Source organism: Leopardus geoffroyi, chromosome D4 (genome assembly GCF_018350155.1).
Source record: "Leopardus geoffroyi isolate Oge1 chromosome D4, O.geoffroyi_Oge1_pat1.0, whole genome shotgun sequence".
Taxonomy (NCBI): domain Eukaryota; kingdom Metazoa; phylum Chordata; class Mammalia; order Carnivora; family Felidae; genus Leopardus; species Leopardus geoffroyi.
This window is the reverse complement of record NC_059342.1, coordinates 86335555-86361468: the sequence shown is the minus strand read 5'-3', so window position 1 is coordinate 86361468 and position 25914 is coordinate 86335555. Positions and strand designations below refer to the sequence as shown.

General features: G+C 46.0%; 2 protein-coding genes and 1 long non-coding RNA gene across 5 annotated transcripts in view; 1 reads left to right on the top strand and 2 right to left on the bottom strand.

The window, feature by feature from the left end:
- The window catches only part of STXBP1 (syntaxin binding protein 1), a 75152-nt gene extending 66628 nt beyond the window's left edge, over positions 1-8524 (bottom strand). The window contains exon 1 of one of the 2 annotated variants that reach the window (XM_045469795.1): positions 8281-8524. In XM_045469795.1, coding sequence (XP_045325751.1) covers positions 8281-8317 — 37 coding nt within the window. In that variant the 5' untranslated portion in view covers positions 8318-8524. The remainder of the gene's footprint in view (positions 1-8280) is intronic. The other variant, XM_045469794.1, reaches the window with a different exon arrangement.
- Positions 8525-13619: 5095 nt separating this feature from the next.
- LOC123593624 lies at positions 13620-18950 on the top strand. 2 transcript variants are annotated; one of them, XR_006710409.1, is made up of 4 exons: positions 13620-14754; positions 16432-16656; positions 16964-17033; positions 18597-18950. It is a non-coding gene; the product is annotated as an uncharacterized LOC123593624 (long non-coding RNA). The 2 variants fall into 2 exon arrangements; XR_006710410.1 differs by having other exon boundaries at positions 16357-16656.
- Positions 18951-19129: 179 nt separating this feature from the next.
- Positions 19130-19983, bottom strand: LOC123593822 (proteasome activator complex subunit 2-like). The gene is given in 2 exon segments (XM_045470346.1): positions 19130-19496; positions 19499-19983. Coding segments are annotated over 2 exon segments (777 nt in total). The 5' UTR covers positions 19952-19983; the 3' UTR covers positions 19130-19172.
- Positions 19984-25914: the final 5931 nt, after the last annotated feature.

Sequence of the window (25914 nt, the reverse complement as noted above, 5' to 3'; positions counted from 1 at the left end):
AGGTCATGATCTCACAGTCCATGAGTTTGAGGCCCGCAGCAGGTTCTGACAGCTCAGAGCCTGGAGCCTGCTTCGGATTCTGTCTCCCTCTCTCTCTGCCCCTCCCCTGCTCGTGCTCTTTCTCTGTGTCTCAAAAATAAGTAACGTTAAAAAAAAATTTTTTTTTTTAATTGACAAAGGATCTGTGTAGATATCTTTTCAAAGATGTACAGGGGCGCCTGGGTGGCGCAGTCGGTTAAGCGTCCGACTTCAGCCAGGTCACGATCTCGCGGTCTGTGAGTTCGAGCCCCGCGTCAGGCTCTGGGCTGATGGCTCGGAGCCTGGAGCCTGTTTCCGATTCTGTGTCTCCCTCTCTCTCTGCCCCTCCCCCGTTCATGCTCTGTCTCTCTCTGTCCCAAAAATAAATAAACGTTGAAAAAAAAAAAAAAATTAAAAAAAAAAAAAAAAAAAAAGATGTACAAATGGCCCAATAAGCACATGAAAAAAAAATGCTTATCAACAGCCATCATGGAAATGCAAATCAAAACCACAATGGAGGGGCACATGGGTGGCTCAGTCGGTTAAGTGTCCAACTCCTGATTTTGGCTCAGGTCATGATCTCAGGGTTCATGGTTGGACTCCATGCTGGCAGTGTAGAGCCTGTTTGGGATTCTCTCTCTCTCTCTCTGCCCCTCCCCTGCTTGCGCTCACTCACACGCGCACGCTCCCTCTCTCTCTCAAAATAAATAAATAAATTTAAACAGTTTGGCAATTCCTGAAAGAGTTAAATATAGAGTTACCATATGACCCAGCAACTCTATACCTAGGTATCTACCTAAGAGAATTGAAATGACATGTTAAAAAAATAAAAAATAAATATAAAAAATATAAATATAAAAAAATAAAAAATAAAAATAAATGTAACATAAATTGGTCTATTCCATGAATGCGGTATATTGCTCCATTTATTTAAGCCTTTTCGATTTCTTTCATCGGTATTTTACAGCTTTCAGCATACAGATCTAAAATATATTCCATTAGATTTATACCTAAGTCTCTCATGTGTCTTTTTTTTCACTCAACTGTAAATGGTCCTATTTTAAATTTCAATTTCTATACAAATTTTTGTAAACTGTATTCTGCAACCCTGCTAAACTACATGTAATTCTCATCAGAGGGTTGCTCCCTTATTTGTAAAGCTAGGAATTATGATTTTCACATTGCACTATAGCTAAGAAACTAAAACTTTAAAAGTAAATTTGTTAAAATGCTAATTCTTCCCAAAATGATTTATAGATTCAACACAATTCCAATGAAAATCCCAGAAAGATTTTTCAAATAGAAATAGATAAGCTAATTCTATAATTTATATGGAAAAGCAAATGAACCAAAAGAACAAAAACAATTATGAAAAAGAAGAAAAAAGTTGGAGAACTCACAATACCTGGTTTCCAGTCTTACTTTAAAGCTACAATAATTGAGACAGAGTGGATGTTGGTGAAAACATACATATAGATCAATGAAACAGAACAGGAAGTCCAGAAATGGACACACCCATGTATGGCCAACTGATTTTCATCAAAGAACAAAGACAATTCAATGGAAAAATGGATTTTTAAAAAATGGGAAAAAGAACAGTCTTTTCAACAAACGGGGCTAGAACTGAACATTCACATACAAAAAAATTCACACACACACACACACACACACACACACACACACACACACACACAAACGAACCTAACTCACATGATATACAAAAATTAACTCAAAATGGATGAAAGACTAAATATAATGCCTAAAACTATAAAACTTCTAAAAGAAAACACAGAAAATATATAAAACACAGAAAATCTTTTTGAACTTGGGGTAGGCAAAGATATCTTCAATAGGATACTGAAAACACAATCCATTAGAGATGGACTTCATCAAAATTTAGAACTTCTTTTCTGAAAACTACTGTTCATAAAATGAAAAGACAAGACATAAACTGTGTGAAAATCATATAATTGATAAAGGACTTGCACCCAGAATATATAAAGACCTCTCAAAACTCAATCATAAGAAAATAACGCAGTAAAAAATATGCAAAAGATTTGGGCATTTCAACAAAGATATAGAGATGACAATAAAGGCATGAAAAAATGCCTCTCACCATCATCAATCGTTAGCAAAATGCAAATTAAAATCATGAGATACCATGGGGCACCTGGGCGGCTCAACTGGTTAAGCATCCAACTCTTGATCTCGGCTCAGGTCACGATCTCATGGTTTGTGAGATCAAGCTCAGCACTGGGCTCTCTGCTGACAGAGCAGAGACTGCTTGGGATTCTCTCTCTCCCACTCTCTCTCTGCCCTTCCCCTGCTCACATTCTTTCCTTCTCAAAATAAACTTAAAACAAAGCCATGAGATACCAATACCTATCAGAAGGGCTACAATTTTACAAACTTACAAGACCATGCACTAACAAGGATGCTGGTAGGAATGTAAAATGGTATAGCTACTTTGGAAAACAATTTGACAGTTTCTTATAAAGTTAACATACACCTATCATATGACCCATTAATTCCACTCCTGGGGATTTATATATCCAAGTGATCTGTTCACATAGAAACCCGTGTGTGAATGTTTACAGAAGCATTCGCAATTGTCCAAAGTACAAATTACTAAGACGTCCTTCGGCTGGCAAAGGGATAAACCAAGTGGTGCATCGGCACAAAAGAACAGCAGTCAGCAATGAGAAGGGCCAAACTACAGATACATGCGACATGATGACTCTCAGGCATTATGTACTAACATTAAAGAGGTCCTATTCAGAAAGCTCCATACTGTATGATTCCACTGAAGTGCCATTCTGGAAAAGGCGAAACTGCAGAGACAGAGAACAGTTCAGTGTTTGCCCAAGGCTGGGTGTGGAAGGAGAGGCCGACAGAAAGGAAGGAGAGGCTGACAGCACGAGGGAATTTGAGGGGGTAACGACACTATTCTGTATTTTGGGTATGGCAGTGGTTACATGACCGTAGGTAACGGCTGAAATGTGAAAAACTGCTCACTAAAAAGGGTAAATATTACTGCATGCAAATTATACCTTGATTTTAAGACTGGGAAAAATACATGTATAATATATCTCAAAATATACTTGTTATTTGTACGCTAACCAAAGTTTCTACAGAAAAAAGAGAAGTGTGAGAACAAAGACTGCTTCTTTCTAGGTGTCCTCTCAACTTCCGACACATCCTATGAATCATGGCCCCATCTGAAAAACGTATGTACTTAATGTACAAATCAAAACTGCATTCTTTTCCAGAGGAATGTGATTCTTATAAACAAACATGAGGAGAAATCACTAACAGCTAGGAAACAACAAGAAAGACAAATAGTACATTTTGAACTCCTTACATCGTTGTAGCACTGACGAAACTTCAGGGAACAGAAATAACCCTGGATTACAACTCGGATTTATATGATTGAGACATTATTTATTAACATAAAATAGATATAAAATGCCACACACAAAAAATTATCCTTTCTCTTACATTCTCTTTGTAAAGAGTAGAAAACGAGTATATTTTATAGAAAGAAAATAAAGAAAAAAGGGTAAAAAGACATGAGTAGAACTGGAAACAGAAGTAGGGTCAGATTACAAACCTGCCCATAGGCTCTTAAGGTCGATTCTCCCATTTTCCAGTTTATTTGCACCTCTCAAGAAATTTATCCGAGGGGCGCCTGGGTGGCTCAGTCAGTTAAGTACCTGACTCTTGATTTCAGCTCAGGTCAGGATCTCGCAGTTCGTGAGTTTGAGCCCCGTGTGGGGCTCTGTGCTGACAGCTCAGAGCCTGGAGCCTGCTTTGGATTCTGCGTCTCCCTCTCTCTCTCTCTGCCCCTCCCCCATTCACACGCTGTCTCTCTCTCTCTCTCTCTCTCAAAAATAAACATAAAAAAAAAAAAAAGAAATTTATCTGAGACTCTGCTTTCTCCCCCAAAACTGTGGCCCCACAGGATAGAGCTAGTCAATCTTTTCTCATAATCCTCTAATACTTACTGACCCACTTTGTGGATCTTTTCATGATGAGAATATTTATTGAAGTTACTGGATGCCAAGAACTGTGCTAAGTGCTATACCTGCACTAGTTCATTGAACACTCATAGAACCCCACAAAGGTAAGTGCTATTGTTACTCACTTTATATTTTAAAAAATTGAGGCACAAAAACGTTCAATTATTTGCCAAAGTCACATGGCTAATAAGTGGTGAACCAGAATTTTATCCCAGGTAGTCTAATTCCAAGAGCCCAGTCTCTAAATTGCTACATATAAAGATTAAGTTATTCATTCAACATCTATTGAGTACCAAGCACTAATTCATTCCTACACTAACGATAGACATAAGAACAACCAGGTTCGGAGTGCCTGGGGTGGCTCAGTTGATTGTCAGACTCTTGATCTAGGCTCAGGTCATGAGCTCACAGTTCATGGGATCGAGCCCCAGGCGTGGGGCTCTGTGCCGGTAGCACCAAGGCTGCTTGGGCTTCTCTCTCTCCCCGCCTCTCTCTGCCCCTCCCCCACTCACGCACACACTCGCTCAAACTAAGTAAACTTAAAAACAAAAGAGTAAGACCAGGTTTTACTCTACCCTCCAAGAACTTCTGGTCTAGCTGGGCAAGGCTAACAACAAAGAAGTATAATACACTGAGTATATCCTGTGGGGGGGAAGTGACAGGGGGGTGACAGGGAAAACTTGGGGTTAGCAGAGAAAGCTCCTCAGCATTGTCTATGTCCATCACAACAATATGAGTGTCCCATATTTTAGTCTCCCATGGTTCTAGCAGGCTGTGAACAAACACTGCTGAATGAACAGCTTAAAGTTGACCTACCTCCTCTACTTCTGTTGTGCCTGTACCTACTGCCGCTCTAAAACTTAACTCAAAAAGATGCGACAAGAATGGGTCGCCGGGATGGCTCAGTCGGTTAAGCTTCCCACTTCGGCTCAGGTCATGATCTCATGGATGTTGAGTTCGAGCCCCGCGTCGGGCTCTGTGCTGACAGCTTGGAGCCTGGAGCCTGCTTCTGATTCTGTGTTTCCCTCTCTTTCTGCCCCTTCCCCACTAGCACTTGGTCGGTCTCTCTCTCTCTCTCTCTCTCTCTCTCAAAAATACGCATTAAAAAAAAAATGTGACAAGAAGCCAAAAACTACATTTATCTTGCTGTCCACTGTATATCCTTCACTCATTCATTTAATAAACATTTACTGATGGCTGACTGAGTCAGCCACTGCTCTTGGCATGGAGTACAGTGGTGAACATGTAAGATAAAGACCCTGCTCTCCTGGAAGTCACATTCGAGTGGATGAAACAATCAAAGAAATGCAAAACCCCCCACACGAACAAAACAAAAAACTGAACCAGATCTTTCAATTCATTTTAAATGCTACAAGAAAATAAAATGAGGAAATATGGTCATCAACAATATCAGGTGTTAATTTAAATTGGGAAGACCAGGCTGTGTAGGGGACATGTTGGTTTAAAAAAATCTTTATTTTATTTTATTTTTAGAGAAAGAAACACTAAAAACCTCATTCAAATTTGGGAGCCAGAATTAACCTGTGTCATTTACAAAGAATTGCAATTATATTTTTTCCCAAAATTTATACACAGCTCAATTGTGCCGGGGCGCCTGGGTGACTCAGTCAGTGAAGTGTCCGACTACGGCTCAGGTCATGATTTCACAGTTCGTGGGTTTGATCCCCACATCAGGCTCTGTGCTGACAGCTTGCTTCAGATTTGGTGTCTCCCTCTCTCTCTTCCCCTCCCCGGTTCACACTCTCTCTCAAAAATAAACATTTTTAAAAAATTTTTTAAAAAGAAAAAAAGAGAAAGAACAGATGCTGTTCACACATTCACCAATTTTATATAAAACTGATTTGATTTTCATAAGCAGTGGCTTTGCTTTACTTCAGTAAAGAAATTTTGGCCATATTGGGGCGCCTGGGTGGCTCAGCTGGTTGAGCGTCTGACTTTGACTCAGGTCATGATCTCACGGTCCGTGAGTTCGAGCCCCGAGTCGGGTTCTGTGCTGACAGCTTGGAGCCTGGCGCCTACTTCTGATTCTGTGTCTCCCTCACTCTCTGTCCCTCCCCTGCTCACTCTCTGTCTTTCTATCAAAATTTAATAAACATTAAAAACAATTTTAAGAAATTTTGGCCATATTGCATTCATGTTTTTTGTTTTTTGGTTTTTTTTTTTCAGCCTTTATGCTGCTTCTAAAAAAGGGAACGGCTACTAAAGAGCTACCTGCATGAACAAAGGTCCTGGCAAAAGGATGCAAAAACTTGCTTCTATAACTAGGGTTTTTGTCTCAAAGGCACAATATTCAAATCCAACATTTGAAAGAATGTAACATGTAACATAACATTCTGTATTTCAAAACGCTTTAAAATGGCTTCTGGAAGGAAATTGTATGTATAGAGTAACAAAGGTAGTTATTTTTTACAAACGTTGCAAGTAAATGGACATGAGGTTTTAAAAAATTAATTAACACTGATTTTGGCAAGTCATTTAACTGCTATGAGCCTCCATTTCTTTCCCACAGGTAAAATGACATTAGAGGATCCCTCATGGGTCCTTCCAGCCCTAAATGCCTTGATTCTCCTAAGGAAATAGAAGGTATATGATTCAGAAACTTTATGCATGAGGAAGGCAGGTGTTATTGTGGGCACTTTTTAAAAAGTGCTCATTTGGGGTTCAGTTTTATGACAATTTTCTTCTGATGCTATAGGTGAGGTAAGGGTGTAAAACACGTGAGAATATTTCCTATATACCAACAGAAAATATGGGGAAGAAAAACAGTTATGATGTTCAGAAGGAACGCTACACGGCCTTAAATGTTGGACGGGAGAGCCCTATAATAATAGAATCACTGGAAAGGAAACTGTAATTTCCACTTTTATTCTATTTCCTTTTTTATCCTCTCCTGCAGAGAAAAGTCCAGCTTTAATTTTCTAAATCCGAAAGAGGTACCGAAAGTCACGGAAATCCCTACACGTTTTTTATTAAAGACATGGCCAAAATATTGAAGAGGCACTATCTGCCTACACCAATCATCAATCTTACTTAGCACCGAGGACGCCGTTTCCAAACATTATCACCACCAGCCCTCACTCCGCTGCAGCCGACACTCACCAACATCCATTTTTAAAAATCCATTTACGCTGAGCCTTTCATCCAAACCCATCAACAACCATTTCCCTGCAACCGTGGTTTGGACTGCCCGAAACGTCCAGCCAAGCAAGGGCTGAGTCCTGCCAACAGGGAGACTGCAGACTGCGGTGCTGGGCAGGGCAGGGCCGCTCCTCCCGCCGCACGCCAAAGCTTTCCGCCTCTCCCCAGTGATTTAAGAGGGTTCGGGACCCAGATAAGACCCCGCCCTTGCAGCCACGACCCCGGAACGGGAGGAGGAGAGAGGCGGCCTCAGCCCTGCAGAGCCAAGCCTTTGGAAAAACAGGCAGCTCCTCCCCAGCGGCCAGCGGCGGCCCAGGCTGGGCGAGCGGCGCGTCGGAGCCGGTGCGCGCCCAGCGGCTCCCAGGTGGGTCTCCGCAGCCGGGGACCGCGGCCCGGGCTCCCGGAGGGGGTGGGGGTGGCGGCGCGGGCCGAGATCTCGCCCGTCACGATTCACCCAGCAGAGTGGGAAAGAGGGAGGGACTGGAGGCAGAAAACGGAATGGAATCAGGGAGCTCGGGGAATAAAGAAGGAAGGGGAGAAGGGAAGGGGGGGAGGTGATGGGAGTGAAGAACGGGGGTGCAGGGGAGGGTGATGTGTGAGGAAGGGGAGGGTGATGGGCTGCAGGGGATACAGGCGAGGCGAAGGGGAGGGATGGGGTGCTCGGGGTGAAGGGGGAGGAAGAAGGAATGGCGTGAAGGGGGATGGGGTGAAAGAGAAATGGGGGCGAGGAGGGAGCGATGGGGTGAAGGGGGATGCGAGTAAAGAGGGAAGAGAGGAGTGGGGATGAAGAGGAGGGATGGGTGAAAGAGGATGGGGTGAACAGGGGAGGGGTGGGATGCAGGGGGAGGAATGCGGGAAGCGGAGAGCGGGGGAAGCAGGGAAGCGGGCACGGGCCGCTGGAGGCCAGGAGGGACTTCCCTGCGAGGAGGGCGGCGCCGAAATAACGGGACCCTCCCAGCCCGGAGCCCCCGGTCGGGCGGGGCGAGCCGCCGGCGTGGAGGCCAGGCGCCGCGGCAGGTACGGCGCCCCGCTCCTGCCGGGCAGCCGCAGCCCTCGCCTGCGGGAGGACCCCGACTCCACTTACTCTCTCCGACCACGGCTTTGAGGCCAATGGGGGCCATCGTGCTGCGCGACTCTTCGGGCACCGAGTCTCCTCAAGCGACGCCCGCGGACACGGCGACTCCCCAGGTCAGCGCGCTCTGCTGTCCGCAGCCCTCCGCTCCGCAGCCTCGCTCGGGCTCGACTGAAGCGCGGACTCGGCGCGGAGGCGCGACGCGAACCAGAGTGAGGCTGCCGACCTGCCGGCGCGCGCGCGCGCGCGCGGGCGGGGCCGGCCGGGGGCGGGGCCTCGTGCCAGCCGTCCCCGTCACCCGCGCGCCTCCGCCAATCGCACTGCGGCCCGGGGGCTCGGCCCCGCCCGCCGAGATGCGGCTGGGCGCGAGGCGGTTCCTGGCTGGCGCGAAAGCCGCGCCCTCCCCCTCACCTCACGCGCCGCGCGCACCCGGCCAGTCGCGCGCTCCCAGCGCGCAGGGTCCTAAAGTCTCCGCCGCCGCCTCCGCACCTGGCCACGGGCTACTGACGAGCTCCGTCGTCCGGAAACCGCGTTATGTCCTGTCTTTCCTCTTTCTGGGAACCCTCCATTTCCCCCCTTGCCCACATTAGGAACTCAGAGCCTCCTAACCACAACATAACTGGAGGTTTATGGACGCTTTCTCCCGGTACCTATATCCACATAGCCACCATTCACTGAGCTCTTGTGTGTCAGGCTCCATGCTGAGCGTCTGACTGCATCATCTCATCAAATCCCCAGTAATTAAGCATTGTTTTTAATCTCCATTCTCAGATGGAAAAAAAACCAAAACCTGAGGCTACGAGAATTGAGCACTAGAGTTGCTCTCAGGCTGTGTAATAGTCACTGACAAATATTTACTGGTCTCCCACCACTACTACATACAAGCTACTATTCTGGGCATTGGAGCTGCAGCCATGTACAATACAGACACCTATCCAAGTCTCTGGGCACTCAAAGGCTAGGAAATTCTTTTTTTTTTTTTTTAATAAGACTTCACTTTTTAATATTTATTTATTTTGTGAGAGAGAGAGACAGCGAGTGGGTGAGGGGCAGAGAGAGAGGGAGACACAGAATCCCAAGCAGGCTCCAGGCTCTGAGCTGTCGGCACAGACCCTGAGATCATGACCTGAGCCGAAGTCGATGCTTAACCAACTGAGCCACCCAGGCGCCCCATAAGACTTCATTTTTAAATAATGTCCACACCCAATGTGGGGCTCCAACTCACAACCCTGAGATCAAGAGTCGCATGCTCTATGGACTAAGCCAGCCAGGCACCCTGCAAAGACTAGAAATTTCTAAGTGCCAAATCTGATAGGAACATGCTGCAGGACGTCTCAGGTCTCAGCATCTCCTTACAGGAGTCCATGTTACCAAAGTGATCCCAGGTCAGTTTTTGGTGGACTTTCTTTGTTGATGAGGGAGGTTACTTTTCAAATGTGGCACAGGACTCACCTCTGACCTCAAAGAAAAGCGAATGAGTTGAGCCAATTAAAAACCAAAAAGGACAGAAGAGCTAATGTTCATAAAATCAGTGAATACTCATTAAAATTTTGGAACAACTCTGTGAGCTAAGTCCTCTTAATATTATTAAAAATAGGGGGCCCGGGTGGCTCAGTTGGTTAAGTGACTGACTCTTGATTTCAGCTCAGGTCATGATCTCACAGTTGTTGAGTTCAAGCCCTGCATCCGGCTCCTCGCTGCCAGTGTGGAGCCTGCTCAAGATTGTCTCTCTCCCCCTCCCCCCCCCCCAAAAAAATAAACTTTTTTAAAAAAGGTAATAATATTTACAGATGAAGATATTGAGATTCAGATAAGTGCTTTGCTAGTAAGTGACAAAGACCCAATTCCAGAATCTCAATTCTGAATCATTATTTTATACTGAGCAACAGCTAAAGAAGCTGAGGCCAAAGGAGGACTTTGCAGAGGTCCCACACAATGAACAATGGCAGAGCCAGGACAACAGGACACACTTCTAGTTATGCTATCAGCCCCAGGGCAGGAAGATGTGACCACCTTCTCATTCCCACCCCAATCTACCCCAACAGAACTTTCACATGCCTATCATTTTACAGTCTAGGCTCTGCCTTTTACCCAAGGTATTAATAGTCTCAGGGTGCATTCAGAGGAGGAGATAATTTGTAACTGTGAGGGAGCCGAGGATGCACTTTAATGCTGCATGCACCCCCACCCCCACCCCCACCCCCACCCCTTAGCCAGCAGAGACTGCCCTCAAGGAGCCAGTATTCTAGCTGAGGAAACAAGACAGGAATCAAGAAGTCAGACACAGCATTGAGTCACTGTCCTAATAAGTGCTGAAGCAGGACAGGGGCTGTGAGAATGAGTGACAGAGCACCTGACTCAGTGGACCTGGTGTGGTACAGTCAGGGCAGGCCTCCTTACATGAGTAACAGGGAGCAAGAGAGTGCTGGGAGAGTGTCCCAGAAAATGCAAAAACCAAGTGCCAGAAAAGAGTGTGGCTTTTCCAGGATCGGAGAGGGGACCTGTGTGACTGGAAGAGAGTCTGAGGGGCAGGATAGAGAGGAAAACCCCCAGGAGTAGGCCTCACTGCAGGGCTCCAGGACATTTTGGTAGACTGGAATCTGTGTGGGGACTTCCTCAGAGGTCACAGGCAAAAAAAAAATATATATATATAGCAGCTTGTTATTTTCTGCAGAAGGAAGGACAAAAAAAGAAATCTTTTCCTGTAGATGTGTACCTGAGATGTTCACTAGGGATGGCAAAAATCAGAACGGATGTTATTCTAAATAGGATGGTTGAAAAAGCAGGTGGGGTGACAGTCTGTGAACTCACTCAGGAACCCAACCCCGGGGTGGTAGATTGGAATCTTCCTGGATGTGGAATCCAAGACCTGGCATGAGACCTCTTTGACATCTCTGAGCCTTGCTTTCCAAGTCTGTGAAACAAAGACAGGAAAACTTCTTGGCCTCAGAGAGGCCAGCAAGATGACCTACACGCTAAGGTAAAATCCCCCTTTGCTCTGTATTCCTTATTTGCATATACATTTGATACATCCCAGGCACCACGCAAAGGGCTCTCATGAATTTTCACTATAGCCCCATGAGGTCAGTGCTCTCATTATTTAATTTTCCTCGTGCATAGGGAGGTCAAGTCACTTGCCCAAGGTCACATGGCGCAGACCCGGGACTCGTGCTCTGACTTCCTGATGCCCAGGGAAGAACGTCCAACACCCAGTCGCGGTCCCAGTGTCATGACCTAAGGAGAAGGGTTGGCTGTGTAGACTGTTTGCTGGAAGAGTAGCAACAAACGGAACTTGGATCTCTAGGGAATACATAAGCAGCCAGCCCAGCCTGAGCGCGGGGCGGGGCTGCGGCCGCAGGAAGCGCTGGGATGGTCCGCTGCCCGGCAGGTGCGCTTGCAGCTGCGCATGCGCGGCCTGCAGGCTCTGCAGAGCCCTGGTGCGGACCAGCCGCTGGGGGTAGGCAGAGTCCTGTGATTTACGCACGGGTCATGTGACGGCAGAGAGCCTGTTTGTGGCTTGGCCACTGCACCAACAGGAGATAAGCAGGTGGGGGGATGGATGCAGAGTGGAGCGCTGGAGGTTTGGGATAAGGACGGGGAACAGCGTGGAGTGACCAAAGGAGGGGAGAGAGGGACAGACGAGCCAGAATAGGCAATGGGGCAGACCAAGTTGAGACGGAAGAAATGGGGTACATTTGCTGCCACGAAACCTGGTTATACTGTGGATCCAGTGGCTTGGGTCCCCCGCATACCCAGGGCCTGTTGGAGAGCCCTGGGTCCAGGTCGAGGCCTCTTCTCCGACGGTCTCCGAGCTTGCACCTACCTCCCTTCTTTTAAGCTACATCATCAGCTGCATTTTTCCATGTTAACCCCCACCCGTTTTCATGACCACTGGGCATTTAGATTCCCCTACATTCTTTTACTTATTTAAAAAAATTTTTTTAATGTTTTTATTTTGTTTTTGAGAGAGACAAGGGTGTGAGCAGGGGAGGGGCAGAGAAAGGGGGAGCCCACAGAATCTGAAGGAGACTCCAGGTTCTGAGCTGTTGACACAGAGCCTGACAAGGGGCTCGAACTCAAGGATTCTGAGATCATGACCTGAGCTGAAGTCCCATGCTTAACCCATTGAGCCACCCAGGCACCCTGTGGTTTCCGCTACATTCTTTTAGAAGCAGTTTCTAGGGGCACCTGGGTGGCTCAGTCGGTTAAGCATCCGACTTCAGCTCAGGTCATGATCTCACACTCTGCGGTTGAGCCCTGCATCGGGCTCTGTGCAGACAGTTCGGAGCCTGGAGCCTGTTTCAGATTCTATGTCTCCCTCTCTCTCTTCCCCTCCTCTGCTCATGCTCTGTCTCTCTCTGTCTCAAAAATAAATAAAAACATTTTTAAAAATGTAAAAAAAAAAAAAGCAGTTTCTAAAGAATTAAACAAAATAGTATTTACAAGATTTTTTACCTAGGACTGGGAACCTAGTCAGGACCCAGTGCATGTTAGCTATTAATATCCTTAAAAGTGACATGACATGAGGCTGTGTCTTGCCTCTTTTGCTGCTGTAGATTCATTGGCAGAGAATGAAAAAGTAATTGTCTCCATTGCAGCCACCCACCATCCCAGCACCTACAAAGAGCCGCTGGGCTTGGAGTTCTTGAGTTTGGTAGATCCTTGCCCCCCAAGAGTGAGTTAACAGATTTTTGTATCTGAGGTCAGAAAATAATATCAAAAGGGCTTTGTTTTCAAAGTCTAGGCCAGGGTCTCAAATTCAAAGGACTGTAGAGGCCATGCAGAGGTGAGGACACCACAGATAAGACAACTGCAGACCATATACCTTGCCCAGAGGGGAGTCCTTACTCAGCTCCAATCAATAGTTTCCATGCGGCGACCTAGAATCTTGACTGTAGGAATTGTGACATCTCCCAATGGTTAAGTATCACAGTGGACTAAAAAATAATCTTTAGGGGTGCCTAGGTGGCGCATTGGTTTGGTCATGCAACTCTTGATTTCGGATCCAGGTCACGATCTCATGGTTGGTGAGTTCAAGCCCTACATCAGGCTCTGTGCTGATAGCATGGAGCCTGCTTGGGATTTTCTCTGTTTGCTCCCCGCCCCCCGCTCATGTTTTCTCCCTCTCTCTCTCTCTCTCTCAGAATAAAAATAAATTAAAAAAAAAAAAAAAAAGATTAGAGGCACCTGGGTGGCTCAGTCGGTTAAGCAGCTGACTTCAGCTCAGGTCATGATCTCATGGTCTGTGAGTTCCAGCCCCGCGTTGGGCTCTGTGCTGACAGCTCAGAGCCTGGAGCCTTGCTTCCAATTCTGTGTCTCCGTCTCTCTCTGCCCCTCCTCCCCTGCTTGCCCTCTGTCTCACCCTTTTTCAAAAATAATAAACATTACAAAATTTTTAGTAAATAAATAAGAAAGAAAGATTATTTTTTTAACAACACCACATTGGCCAAACATCGGAGGGACACATCCAGCCCCCAAGCCACCTGCATCCAAACTCTGAGGGACTAATATCTCTTCCCAAAGGGGAAAGGTTGGATTCTGCCATGCAACAGGTTCCCAGAGAGGCACTGGATTTTACCCTACTCACATAGAGTCCCATTGGGGGCAGGGCTCTGGACAGGGGCAGCGGTGGTGTGAATGCTTCCCACACAGTCTTGATGGTCAAGAAAGAGTCCCTCTGCTCAGCCTGGCTCTGTGGCAGAGATTAAGGCCAGCCACTTTTGAATGAACGGGTGAACCCTTCAGAGGAAGCCTCCGTGGACAGCTGATAGGGGCAGTTCAGACTTGCCTGGACTGTGAAAACCGTAGGAACAAGGAAAGAGCTACTCCCAAATGCCAGATACGAGAAGTCCCAGTGACCTTAGCCAGTGGGGGCTTAAAGCTGGTTTTATTCTGATTTAGAAAAATAAAGAAATGTGGCATTTTTTACATTGTGGATATCAGAGAACAATTTGTATCTTTTACACTTTACGCTTTATGTTAAATTGTCATAAGATCCCAGAGGAAGGAATTTTCATTCCAACTGGGGAAATAGCTTTGTTTAGGTGTGTTTTGCTTCTGGCCAGTTTGGCCAGAAAGATTCGTGGAAGAAGTAGCATTTGAGCTGAGTCCAGAAGCTGAGGAGAGAAAGATCGAATCCAATCAAAGAAAAGAGCATAGACCCATGGTTCCCAAACTGTGTGCTCAGGCACCCTGGGGTGCCACAGCAAATTAACAGGAGCATAGTAAAATATTTTAAATTCTGGAGAGAAACAATATCATCTGTTGGACACTGAAAACTAGTAGCTGGAAATAGTTAACAATTTCAGCATTAAACTTTACTACATTCTTTTCTATGACATTGTATCTTTGTAAATGTGGGTTTTCATCAATTGATGCGACAAGAAGCAAATAACTCCTGTAAATCAAGGTGGAACAGGAAATGAGAGTTGATGTCCGAATGTCCCATGTGATTGCAAGGTCTGAGAAGATGCACAGATACCATTAGTGAGTAATGGTTGTTACTTAAGAATTATTTATTTTTATTACTTTTTTACGTTTGTTTATTTTGAGAGAGAGAATCCCAGGCAGGGGCAGAGCCACACACGGGGCTCACGAATTGTGTGATCATAACCTGAGTGGAAATCAGGAATCAGACACTTAACCATCTGAGCTACCCAGGCGCCTCCTAAGAATTATTTTAAAATAGGGGCACCTGGGTGGCTCAGTCGGTTAAGCGTCCGACTTCAGCTCAGGTCATGATCTCGGCGTCTGTGAGTTCAAGCCCCGCGTCCAGCTCTGTGCTGACAGCTCAGAGTCTGGAGCCTGCTTCGGATTCTGTTTCCCGATCTCTCTGCCCTCCCCCACTCATGCTCTGTCTCTCAAAAATAAATAAACATTAAAAAATAATAAAAAATAAGTATTATCTTTTCTTTCTCTCCCTCTCTTCTGCACCTCCCCTGCCTCTAAAAAAAGGGGGTAGGGACTGAGCAAAAGGAGCAGACACCGAAGGAGGCAGAAGGGAAAAGGCCAGAGAAGTATGGGTGAGCCAGGAGTGCACAAAGCCAGGAGACCCAACACAACATCATGCTGCAAAGCTCCAGTAAAAATGAAAAACTTCCAGGGCACCTGGGTGGCTCAATTGGTTAAATATACAACTCTTGGTTTGGGTTCAGGTTATGATCTCAAGGTTCGTGGGATCAAGCCCCGTGTCAGGCTCTGAGATGACAGCACAGAGCCTGCTTGAGATTCTCTCTCTCCCTTTCTCTCTGCCTCTCTCCTGCTCATGAACAGTCACATGCACACATACACTCAAGCCCTTACTCTCTGTCTCTCACCCTCTCAAAATAAATAAACTTAAAAAAAAAAAAAAAGGGAGGGGTGCCTGGGTGGCTCATTCTGTCAAGTATCCGACTTGGGCTCAGGTCATGATCTCACAGTTCCTGGGTTCAAGCCACGCATTGGGCTCTGCGCTGACAGCTCAGAGACTGGAGTCTGCTTCCAATTCTGTGTCTCCCTCTCTCTGCCTCTCCCCTGCTTGTGCTGTCTGTCTGTCTCTCTCTCAAAAATAAAAAATAATAATAATAATATTAAAAAAAGGAAAACTGTAGTGGTTGTGGCAGTTGAAAAGTCACTGGTGACCTGGGATGTTTGTCACTGTGCAGAAAGGTGAGGACTAATTCCAAGCCTGCAAAAAGGTATGGACTTATTCTTCTGGAAGAAAGATGAAAAAAAAAGAAAAAAAAAGAATAGCTAGAACCAGAGATCAGGATCAAAGGCACTTTTTTGAATAGAGGAGAGCCTCTCTTTAAAAACAATTTTTTAAAGCTTATTTATTTATTTTGAGAGATAGAGAGAGCTAGCAGGGTAGGGACAGAGAGGGGGAGAGAGACAATGCCAAGCAGGCTTCAGCCTGACTCGGGGCTCAAACTCACAAACCATGAGATCATGACCTGAGCCGAAATCGCGTCGGATGCTTAACTGACTAAGCCATCCAGGCGCCCAGAACCTCTCTTTTTTTAAACAAAACATTTTAAAAACACAGAAAAGTAATAAAGCAAATTCCCATGTGCCCCTTCCCCAAGAATAAACAGTTAATATTTGTTTCAGAATTTTGTTTGTTTATAGAAAAATAGATCCGGTTATATAATGTGGAATCCTTTTCCTCCTGAAACCCCGTTAAAGAAATAGCAGGGGAATTATAAGAAGTTACAATCCACAAGGACACAAAGAACGGAAAAAGGAGGGAATGGGAGATGAGCGACAAAAGTCTGGAAGATGAACAGCACGTAATTCATGACTGCGGAGAAAAGAGGAAGTGGAAACATGAATCTTCAAAAAGAGACCAGCGGACTCAACCACAGGACCTTGGCACGGCTCAGGATTCATTGGTACCACGTCCTTCCAAAGGTAGGAGTGAGGGACGGGGCTGAAAATGAGGACTGGTAAAGAAAAGGAGCAGTCCTGCCACCAGGTCCCCTCCCTCACCCTGCATAGCCAGGTGGCTACCCCTCCCCCAGCAGAATAGTGTTGAGGAGGGGGGGGGGGGAGGGGGAGGAGGGGGAACAGGAGGGGGAATAAGAGGATGGGGACAACAACTAGCATATGTGGGACATACTATATGTCAATCACTATTCCAAGCTCTTCACATTTATCAATTCATTGAACCCTAATGGTCACCCGTGAGTTATTTACTACTATTATCCTCATTTTACAGATGAGGAAACCAAGCAGTTCGTCCGAGCTCTCACAGTCAACAAGAGAAAGGATCCAAACCATGCCATGTGGTGAGGAGGGACCGTAGAATGCAGTACTCTGTGGTTTGGACTTCATTTCTCTCTCCATGAGACCCATGGAAGGTTTTCAAATATGGGAGATACATTTGTTTATTTATTTATCCATTTAACATTTAAGAAATATGCATCAGGTGCCTGTGGTGTGCTGGGCACTCTGCCAGGCGCTGAGCACTCCGGGGTGACAAAATGCAGGGCCGAGTACTCTGCCAGGGCAGGAACCGGGAGCCAGGGAGGCCTGCAGAGAGGCACCCAGTCCAGCCAGGGATTTGGAAAGGACTCCTGGGAAAGGCAAAGTTGAGACTTCAAGGCTGAGCTGGAGTTCACGTGGGAAAGTGGGGGCGCCCAGTGACCCACCTGTGGCCGTGTTGGCCCGGCCCCACTTAGCAGCTAAGAGCAGGCTGGGTCGGAGTTGAAGGCACCAAGGGAGACTAGGGCAATAGTTCAGGTCAGAGCCATGGAGTCTCTGGGACTCTCCTGGGGACGGACACGGGAGGGGCTGAGCATAACTGAGATGAATAAAAACAGCCCCTGCCACTTCTCGGGCACCCTTGGTTGCCAAATGCTTCAAGCACAATATCTCATTTAATCTCCCTCAAAATTCTATCATGTAGGTATGATGATTTACGTGCATTTCACAGATGCAGACACTGAGACATAGCACAGCCTGAGGCACATAGCAAAGGCTTGGCTGAACCAGGATTTGAACCAGGCATGACTGAGCCTGAAGCCTGAACTCTTAACCACATAGTTCGGAACTTCTTTGAGCCAGACACAGAAGGATACACTATGAGTCCATGCATATAAAGCTTCAAGAACAGTCTAATCTAGGATGGTAGAGCTCAGGTTAATGACTTTCTCATGGGGATGGAAGGCAAGGATACTCCCTGGGAAGAGAGATGAGGGGACTCCGGAGGCTCTGTCTTCTTTCTTTTTTAATTTTTTTAAATGTTTTTATTTATTTTTCAGACAGAGAGAGACAGAGCATGAGCAGGGGAGGGGCAGAGAGAGAGGGAGACACAGAATCCGAAGCAGGCATCAGGCTCTGAGCTGTTGCACAGAGCCCGATGCGGGGCTCGAACTCACGGACTGTGAGATCATGACCTGAGCTGAAGTTGGATGCTCAACCAACTGAACCACCCAGGCACCCCTTTTTTTTTAATTTTTAATTTTAAGTAAACTCCGTTCCACATGTGCGGCTTGAACTCACAACCCCAAGATCAAGAGTCACACGTTCCCCTGACTGAGCCAGCCAGGTGCCCTAATGCTCTGTGTCTTGATCTGGGTGGTGATAACTTGGGTGCATTTTTATGGAAAAGTTCACCAGGCTGTACACTGAATCATGTACTTGCTGGATGTATGCTATACTTCAATTTTTGACAAGGGACTTCCTGGAAGAAGTGCCAGTTGAGGTGAAACTGAATCATTTTGGGTGATTATGATAATCGTAAACCAAATGCTTACGCCATATCAGGCATGCCATTTATTAAGTGCTTGTGACATGGTAGGCACTGTGCCAAGTGCTCGACGTGTTACTCTTTTATTTTATTTTGACAGTGGTTCTGAGGAGGCAAATATAATCCTGCCCATTTTACAGATGAGAAAACTGAGGTCTCAAGAATGAAGTGACTTGCCTGGCTCACGCAGGAAGTGGCTTAGCCAGAATTCCAGCCCAGGTTTGTCTGACCTCCAAGTCCATGCTCTTGACATCACCTGCTCCCACCTCCCCCTCTGGGAGTGGTGGGCCTTGGTTTACAAAGGATGAGAGAGAAGAAACCAGAGAAGGCGCTGAGCAGAGGTAGAGGCCCCTTCCAAAGCCCCATGCCTAATTTTGTTTTTTGTAATTGTGTTTTCTCTACCTTTTTTATCTTTAGTTTATTTATTTATTTTGAGAGAGAGAGAGAGAGAGGACAGCGAGCAGGGGAGGGACAGAGAGAGAGGGACACAGAGAGTCCCAAGCAGGCTCTGCACTGTTAGTGTGGAGCCTGACATGGGGCTCGAACCCACAAATCTTGAGATCATAACCTGAGCCATCCAGGTGCCCCAATGTTTTCTCTTTCTTCCTTTCTTCCTTTTTTTTTTTTTTCCCCCCACACAAAGCATAGATCATTTATTTCCCTTCTGGCCCTGGGCTCAGTACATAGATGGCTTCTCTTCACCCTTTGGGTTGATGATTTTCTCTAGGTTGCTGCAGATGATATGATAAAGCTCAGCGTAGAAGGCCCTCAGGTCCAGCACCATGGCCCTGAGCTCCCCATAGGCTGCCTCATCTCGCTCATGTACCAGGGCCCGGTAATCCATGACATGAGTCTCCTTAGAGGCCTTGGCCACAGCATCCCCGCGTTCTGAGAAGTACTTGGAAATGGTTGCTTGGAAGGCTTCCGCTTTAGTCTTGACTGCATTCGCCCTCTCCAGCCCCTTCTCCTGGATTGCCACCCCAAAGTCATTTCCATCCTCTCAATCTTGGGGATCAGGTGCTGGATCCATGTGATCACCAGAATGCATTTTTCTTTGAGAGCCCACACTTCTGGCTTAACCAGGGCAAGTAGGGCGAGAACCTTCTCATTTCCAGGGAGAAAGCCCCACTTAGGGACTTCTTTCTTCTCCTGCTTATCTGTTTCCATCTCATCATCCTTGGGTGGGGGGTCTGGGATGGGGATGTCTAGTGGGGCCCGGAGAGAGGTCGGGTCAGCCACATTGAGGGAGTCCTCTTGCAAGAGTTGATTCAGGTATATGATTTTCTGTGGCAAGAATCTGTAGAGGAATTCCTGTGCCTCCTGAAAAAGATTTTGCCTGAAGATATCCACCTGTTTGCGGGCTTCCCCGCTCAGGCGCACCCCACAAGGCTTGGCCATGCTGCTCCAGTTGCAAGATCTCCGGTCTCCCCCTTTCTTCTTTTTTTTAATGTTCATTTATTTTTGAGAGAGAGAGAATGTGAGCAGCGGAGGAGCAGAGAGAGAGAGAGAGAGGGAGTCAGAGAACCCAAAGCAGGCTCCGTGCTGTCAGCACAAAGCCCGACGTGGGGCTCGAACCCATGAACCGTGAGATCATAACCTGAGCCGAAGTTGGCCACTCAACCTACTGAGCCACCCAGGCACCCCAAATGGTTTATTTTTTAAAGGGAGCCCCCCATACTGTCGAAGCCTCAAGGTTCTACCTGCAAAACTTGGGTCTGCCCAGCTCTGAGTGTGGCTGGGAGGATGGCTGCTCTAGATTAGAATCTAGAGTGTTATTTAGCAATACCTTAACTCCCACTCCAGCTCATGACGGGGTGCCCTGGGATCCTCATCACATGCCACCCCCCTCACCAGTGTCCTGTCAAGCAGACCCTGAAAATCTCTCAGGAGCCTAAAAAAAGCAGGATTGCCCGCCCCTCCCAACTCCCAATTAAACACAGCCTGTCTTTCTGGCCCCTCCAGCTTCCTGTCTCCTCTCCACGCCCCTCCTCCCTCTCCCTCCTCTCTTTGTCTGCTGTCTTCCCACCTCCGCTTTCCCCCACTCACCCCTCTCCCTGACAGCAGCCGACTTCTGCCTTACTCCAGGGAGAGTCAGGACCCAGAGTCCTCCCCACCCTGGTTCAGACCCAGCACGACTCTCACCTCTGGGGGACTCAGGAGTCCGGCACTCACAGTCTGGTCCTGCTCCGTTGGGTGACTCTAGCCAGTCACTTTTTCCCTCTGGACATCAGTTTCCCCACTTTCCATTTATGCATAGCCTGGGCCCTGGCTCCTTGTTTTGAGTCATACTGGGTGTCTCCAGCTCTCTCCCCGGAGTCAGGAAGCAGGTAGACAAGGGAGTCCATCTTGGGGAGCTGCCTCCCTTCTTCACCAGCTGCCCACCCTGGCGGTATATCAGGTGCCTGTCACTGGGCAAGCAGGGGAGGCAGGCTTTGATTCCTGGGTCTGATTGTCCACAAGCTCAGGGCTCATTGCTGAGACCCTCGGGGCATCCCTGTGTGGGGTCTTCTTGACCCCCAGCTCCTTCTTTCTCTTCCTTTCCCTAGCTGTTGATACGCAACCCCCCCCCCCCCGCCACCCCGGCCTTAAACACATCACATCCATGCCTTGTATCCAAGAGGAGCTGTTTGAGCAGATGTTTAATATACAAAATAAAACTAGCAGTTATTTTGTTGAATGGATTCCCAATAATCAAAGCCATCTGTTTCCAACATCCCACCCTGGGTCCAAAAAATGTCTGCCGCCTTCCATGACAAAAGCACGACCACCCAAGAGCTGTTTGAGCATATTTATAAGTAGTTTTCTGCCAGGATTCACTGGAAGTATAAAAATAGCCCCACATACCCCCAACCTTTCTGCTGATGGCGTCTCATGGAGGAGACAGAGCTTTGCCTTCTGGATTATGGGTTATGGCTTGCTTCCCCCCGCCCCCCCCTTGGTGTTTGATTGCTTAAACAAACAAACAAACAAACAAACCTCTTTTACTCTGAAGATGAGTCTCTTGCCATTTGCACTTTTTCTATGAGACCCATATTTCACTGCCCCCCCCCCACTGCTGACCCAACTTCTTTTTTTTTTTTTTAATGTAATTTATTGTCAAATTGGCTTACATAAAACATCCAGTGCCCATCCCAACAAGTGCCCTCCTCAGTGCCCATCACCCATTTTTCCCCTCTCCCCCACGGCCATCCACCCTCAGTTTGTTCTCTGTATTTAAGAGTCTCTTGTGTTGGGGCGCCTGGGTGGCGCAGTCGGTTAAGCGTCCGACTTCAGCCAGGTCACAATCTCGCGGTCTGGGAGTTCGAGCCCCGCGTCAGGCTCTGGGCTGATGGCTCAGAGCCTGGAGCCTGTTTCCGATTCTGTGTCTCCCTCTCTCTCTGCCCCTCCCCCGTTCATGCTCTGTCTCTCTCTGTCCCCAAAATAAATAAAACGTTGAAAAAAAAATTAAAAAAAAAAAAAGAGTCTCTTGTGGTTTGCCTCCCTCCCTCTCTGTTTGTAACTATTTTTTCCCCTTCCCCTCCTGCATGGTCTTCTGTTAAGTTTCTCAAGATCCACATATGAGTGAAAACATGATATCCGTCCTTCTCTGACTAATTTATTTCATTCAACATAATACCTTCCAGTTCCTTCCACATTGCTGCAAATGGCATGATTTCATCCTTTCTCATTGCCACGTAGTATTCCATTGTATATATAAACCACATCTTTTTTATCCATTCATCAGTTGATGGACATGTAGGCTCTTTCCACAATTTGGCTATGGTTGAGAGTGCTGCTATACACATTGGGGTACAAGTGCCCCTACGCATCAGCACTCCTGTATCCCTTGGCTAAATTCCTAGTAGTGCTATTGCTGTGACCCAACTTCCGAACCTCATCATGCTGAGAGAGTGCCTGTCTCCAAACCCTCTCCTACTTCTGTGCCCATCACCGTTCCTAATTCCTGCAGTTCACCCTCCGACTGCAGCAGAGAAATCCTGCAATGCTATAATTGGACAATGGTGGGGTTGGGTTTTGTGTCTTTTTGTCTTCATTTTTCATTACACAGGTAATACAGCACACCTTTATTGTTAAAATACCTCAAGAAGGAAAAGAATTCTCCCTACTAAAACCCCATGGGACACTGTTAAGGTTGTACTCAGGTGAAAAATAGTCTTAAATGCTTTTATTTATAAAACACTGGAAATCAGTGAATTAAAGATTCAACCTAAGAAATTAGAAAAACCAGTAAAAAGGAGAGGGGAAAAATAAGATGAAAGCTGACATTAATGAAATGGGAGGGGGGGGGAATACTAAAAGAATAAATAAAAGTTGTTTGAAAAGAAAAAAGTGGTTTGAAAAGACAAATAAAATGATATATATCTATATTATTTTTTTGAGAGAGAGAGAGAGCATGTGCACAAGTCAGAGAGGGGCAGAGGGAGAGAGATAAAGAAAATCTCAAGTAGGCTCCACACTCAGCATGGAGCCCAATGCTGGGCTTGATCCCACGACCCTAGGATCATGCATGACCAGAGCCGAAATCGAGACTCTGACACTCAACTGACTGAGCTACCCAGGAGCACCACAATGAGAAAAATCTTAACTAAAGGTAAGTCCAAAGAAAGAAAGCAAAGAGATACAGCAAAAATATACAACATTAGGAATGAGGAAGGCCATACAAACACAGATGTGGATGTTATTGTTTTTAAATATGGTAATACGCTGGAATAACAAAACGAAATAGATGATTTTTTTTGCAAAATATAAACATCAAAATTGACCTAAGAAGTTGAAAATTTTAACAGACTAAGAATCATGGAAGAGATTAGAAAGATAACTAAAGAGATTGCATTCTAAAACACTCCGGGTCAATGGTAAGACAAACTGGGGCCTCTATCTGGCTCAGTCAGTAGAGCGTATGACTCTTGATCTCTGGGTCGTGAGTTTGAGTCCCACATTGGGTGTAGAGATTACTTAAAAATAAAATCTTAAAAAAATAATAATGATAGGGGTGCCTGAGTGGCTCAGTTGGTTTGACTCTTGGTTTCGGTTCAGCTCATGATCTCATGGATTGTGAGAGCGAGCTGTGTTTGGGCTCTGCACTGACAGTGCAAAGCCTGCTTTGCTTGGGATTCTCTCTCTCTCTGCCCCTCTTCTGCTCTCTCTGCACACGCCCTGTGCTCTCTCTCTCTCTCAAAAGAAATAAACTTTAAAATATATAAATATATAATAATAATAATAATAATAATACAAACTAATATTAAATGCATCCCCGGGCACCTAGCTCAGTTGATTAAGTATCTGACTCTTGGTTTCAGCTTAGGTCATGATCTAACGGTTCGTGGGTTCGAGCCCCAAGTCGGGCTCCCTGATGACAGTGCAGAGCCTGTTTGGGATTCTCTCTCTCTCTAAATAAATAAACAAACGTCAAAAAAAAAATTTTTTTTTAACGTTTATTTATTTTTGAGACAGAGAGAGACAGAGCAGGAACGGGGGAGGATCAGAGAGAGAGGGAGACACAGAATCTGAAACAGGCTCCAGGCTCTGAGCTGTCAGCACAGAGCCCAATGTGGGGCTCGAACTCAGGGACCGCAAGATCATGACCTGAGCTGAAGTTGGACACTTAACCGACTGAGCCACCCAGACTCCCCCCCTTTTTTTTTTTAATTTTTTTTTAACAAACTTTTAAAAAATTTTTTAAATGTTTTTTTAAATTTATTGTTGAGACAGAGAGAGACAGAGCATGAATGGGGGAGGGTCAGAGAGAGAGGGAGACATAGAATCCGAAGCAGGCTCCAGGCTCTGAGCTGTCAGCACAGAGCCTGACGCGGGGCTCCAACCCACAGACCGGGAGATCGTGACCTGAGCTGAAGTCGGACGCTTAACTGACTGAGCCACCCAGGTGCCCCAACGAACAAACTTTAAAAAAAACAATAAAAAAATAAATGCCTCCTAAGATGATGTGATGGAAAATATTCAAATCAGCTGCGTAGTATTGTGGCCCAAAATGTTCAACCTGAATCTAATCCTAAAGAAACAGACAAATTAAGATGGTAGGACATCCTACATGACAATGGACCTGGACTAAAAAAAAAAGGTGAAAGTCATGGGGCACCTGGCTGGCACAGTCACTGGAGCATGAGACTATTGATCTCAAGGTTGTGAGGTCCAGACCCACATTGGGTGTAAAAATTACTTAAAAAAATTTGAGGTGCCTGGGTGGCTCCATCGGTTAGGCGTCCGACTTCAGCTCAGGTCATGATCTCGAGGTTTGTGAGTTCGAGCCCTGCATTGGGCTTGGTGCTGACAGCTCGGAGCCTAGAGCCTGCTTCAGATTCTGTGTCCCCCCCTGCCCCCGCCCCTTCCCCACTCTCTCTCTCTCTCAAAAATAAACATTAAAAAAAATTACTTAAAAATAAATTATGGGAGCGGGTGCCTGGGTGGCTCAGTTGGTTTAGCGTCTGACTCTTGACTTCAGCTCAGGTCGGTCATGATCTCACATCTCACAAGCCCTGAGTCAGGCTCAGCACAGAGTCCAAAGCCTGCTTGGGATTCTCTCCCTCTCTCTCTTCCCGTCCCCCACTCATATGCGCGTGCACGCACACACACACTCTATCAATAAATAAATAAATAAATAAATAAATAAACTTCAAAAATAAAATCTGGGGTGCCTGGCATAATAAATAAACTTCAAAAATAAAATCTGGCTCAGTCAGTTAAGCGTCAGACTCTTGATCTCAGCTCAGGTCTTGATATCAAAGTTGGGAGTTCAAGCCCCACATTGGGCTCCATACTGGATGTGGAGCTTATTTAAAAAAATAAATTAAATAAAATCTTTAAAAAAATCAAAGTTAAGAAAGGCGGGGGTGGGGGGGAGGCATAACTGTTCCAGATTCAAAAATTAAAGAAATGTGGACAACCAAAGGCACTGGAAACTTCTTGATTAGATTCTGGAGTTAAAAGGGAAAAAGAAAACAGCTAAGAAGACATTACTGGCACAGTTAGAGAAATCTGAATATATACAGCGTGCTAGATATTATTATTACATCCAGTTCTTCCTGGATGGATAATAGAACTTTCTTCTTTGGGATAATGGGATTTTGTTTATGTAGAAGAATGTCCTAAATCTTATGAGATACAATTTGTTTCTCTAAAATATTTTTTTAATGTTTATTTATTTATTTATTTTTGAGAGAGAGTGCGAGCCAGGGCGAGCAGGGAAGGAGCAGAGAGAGAGAATCCCAAGCAGGCTCTGCACTGTCAGCTCAGACCTCAACACAAGGCTCAATCCCAGGAACCATGAGATCATGACCTGAGCCAAAATCAAGAGTTGGACACGTAACCGACTGAGCCACCCAGGTACCCCAAGGAATTATACTTTAAAAATTTTTGAAATGTTTATTTATTTTTGAGAGACAGTGACAGAAAGAGAGAGA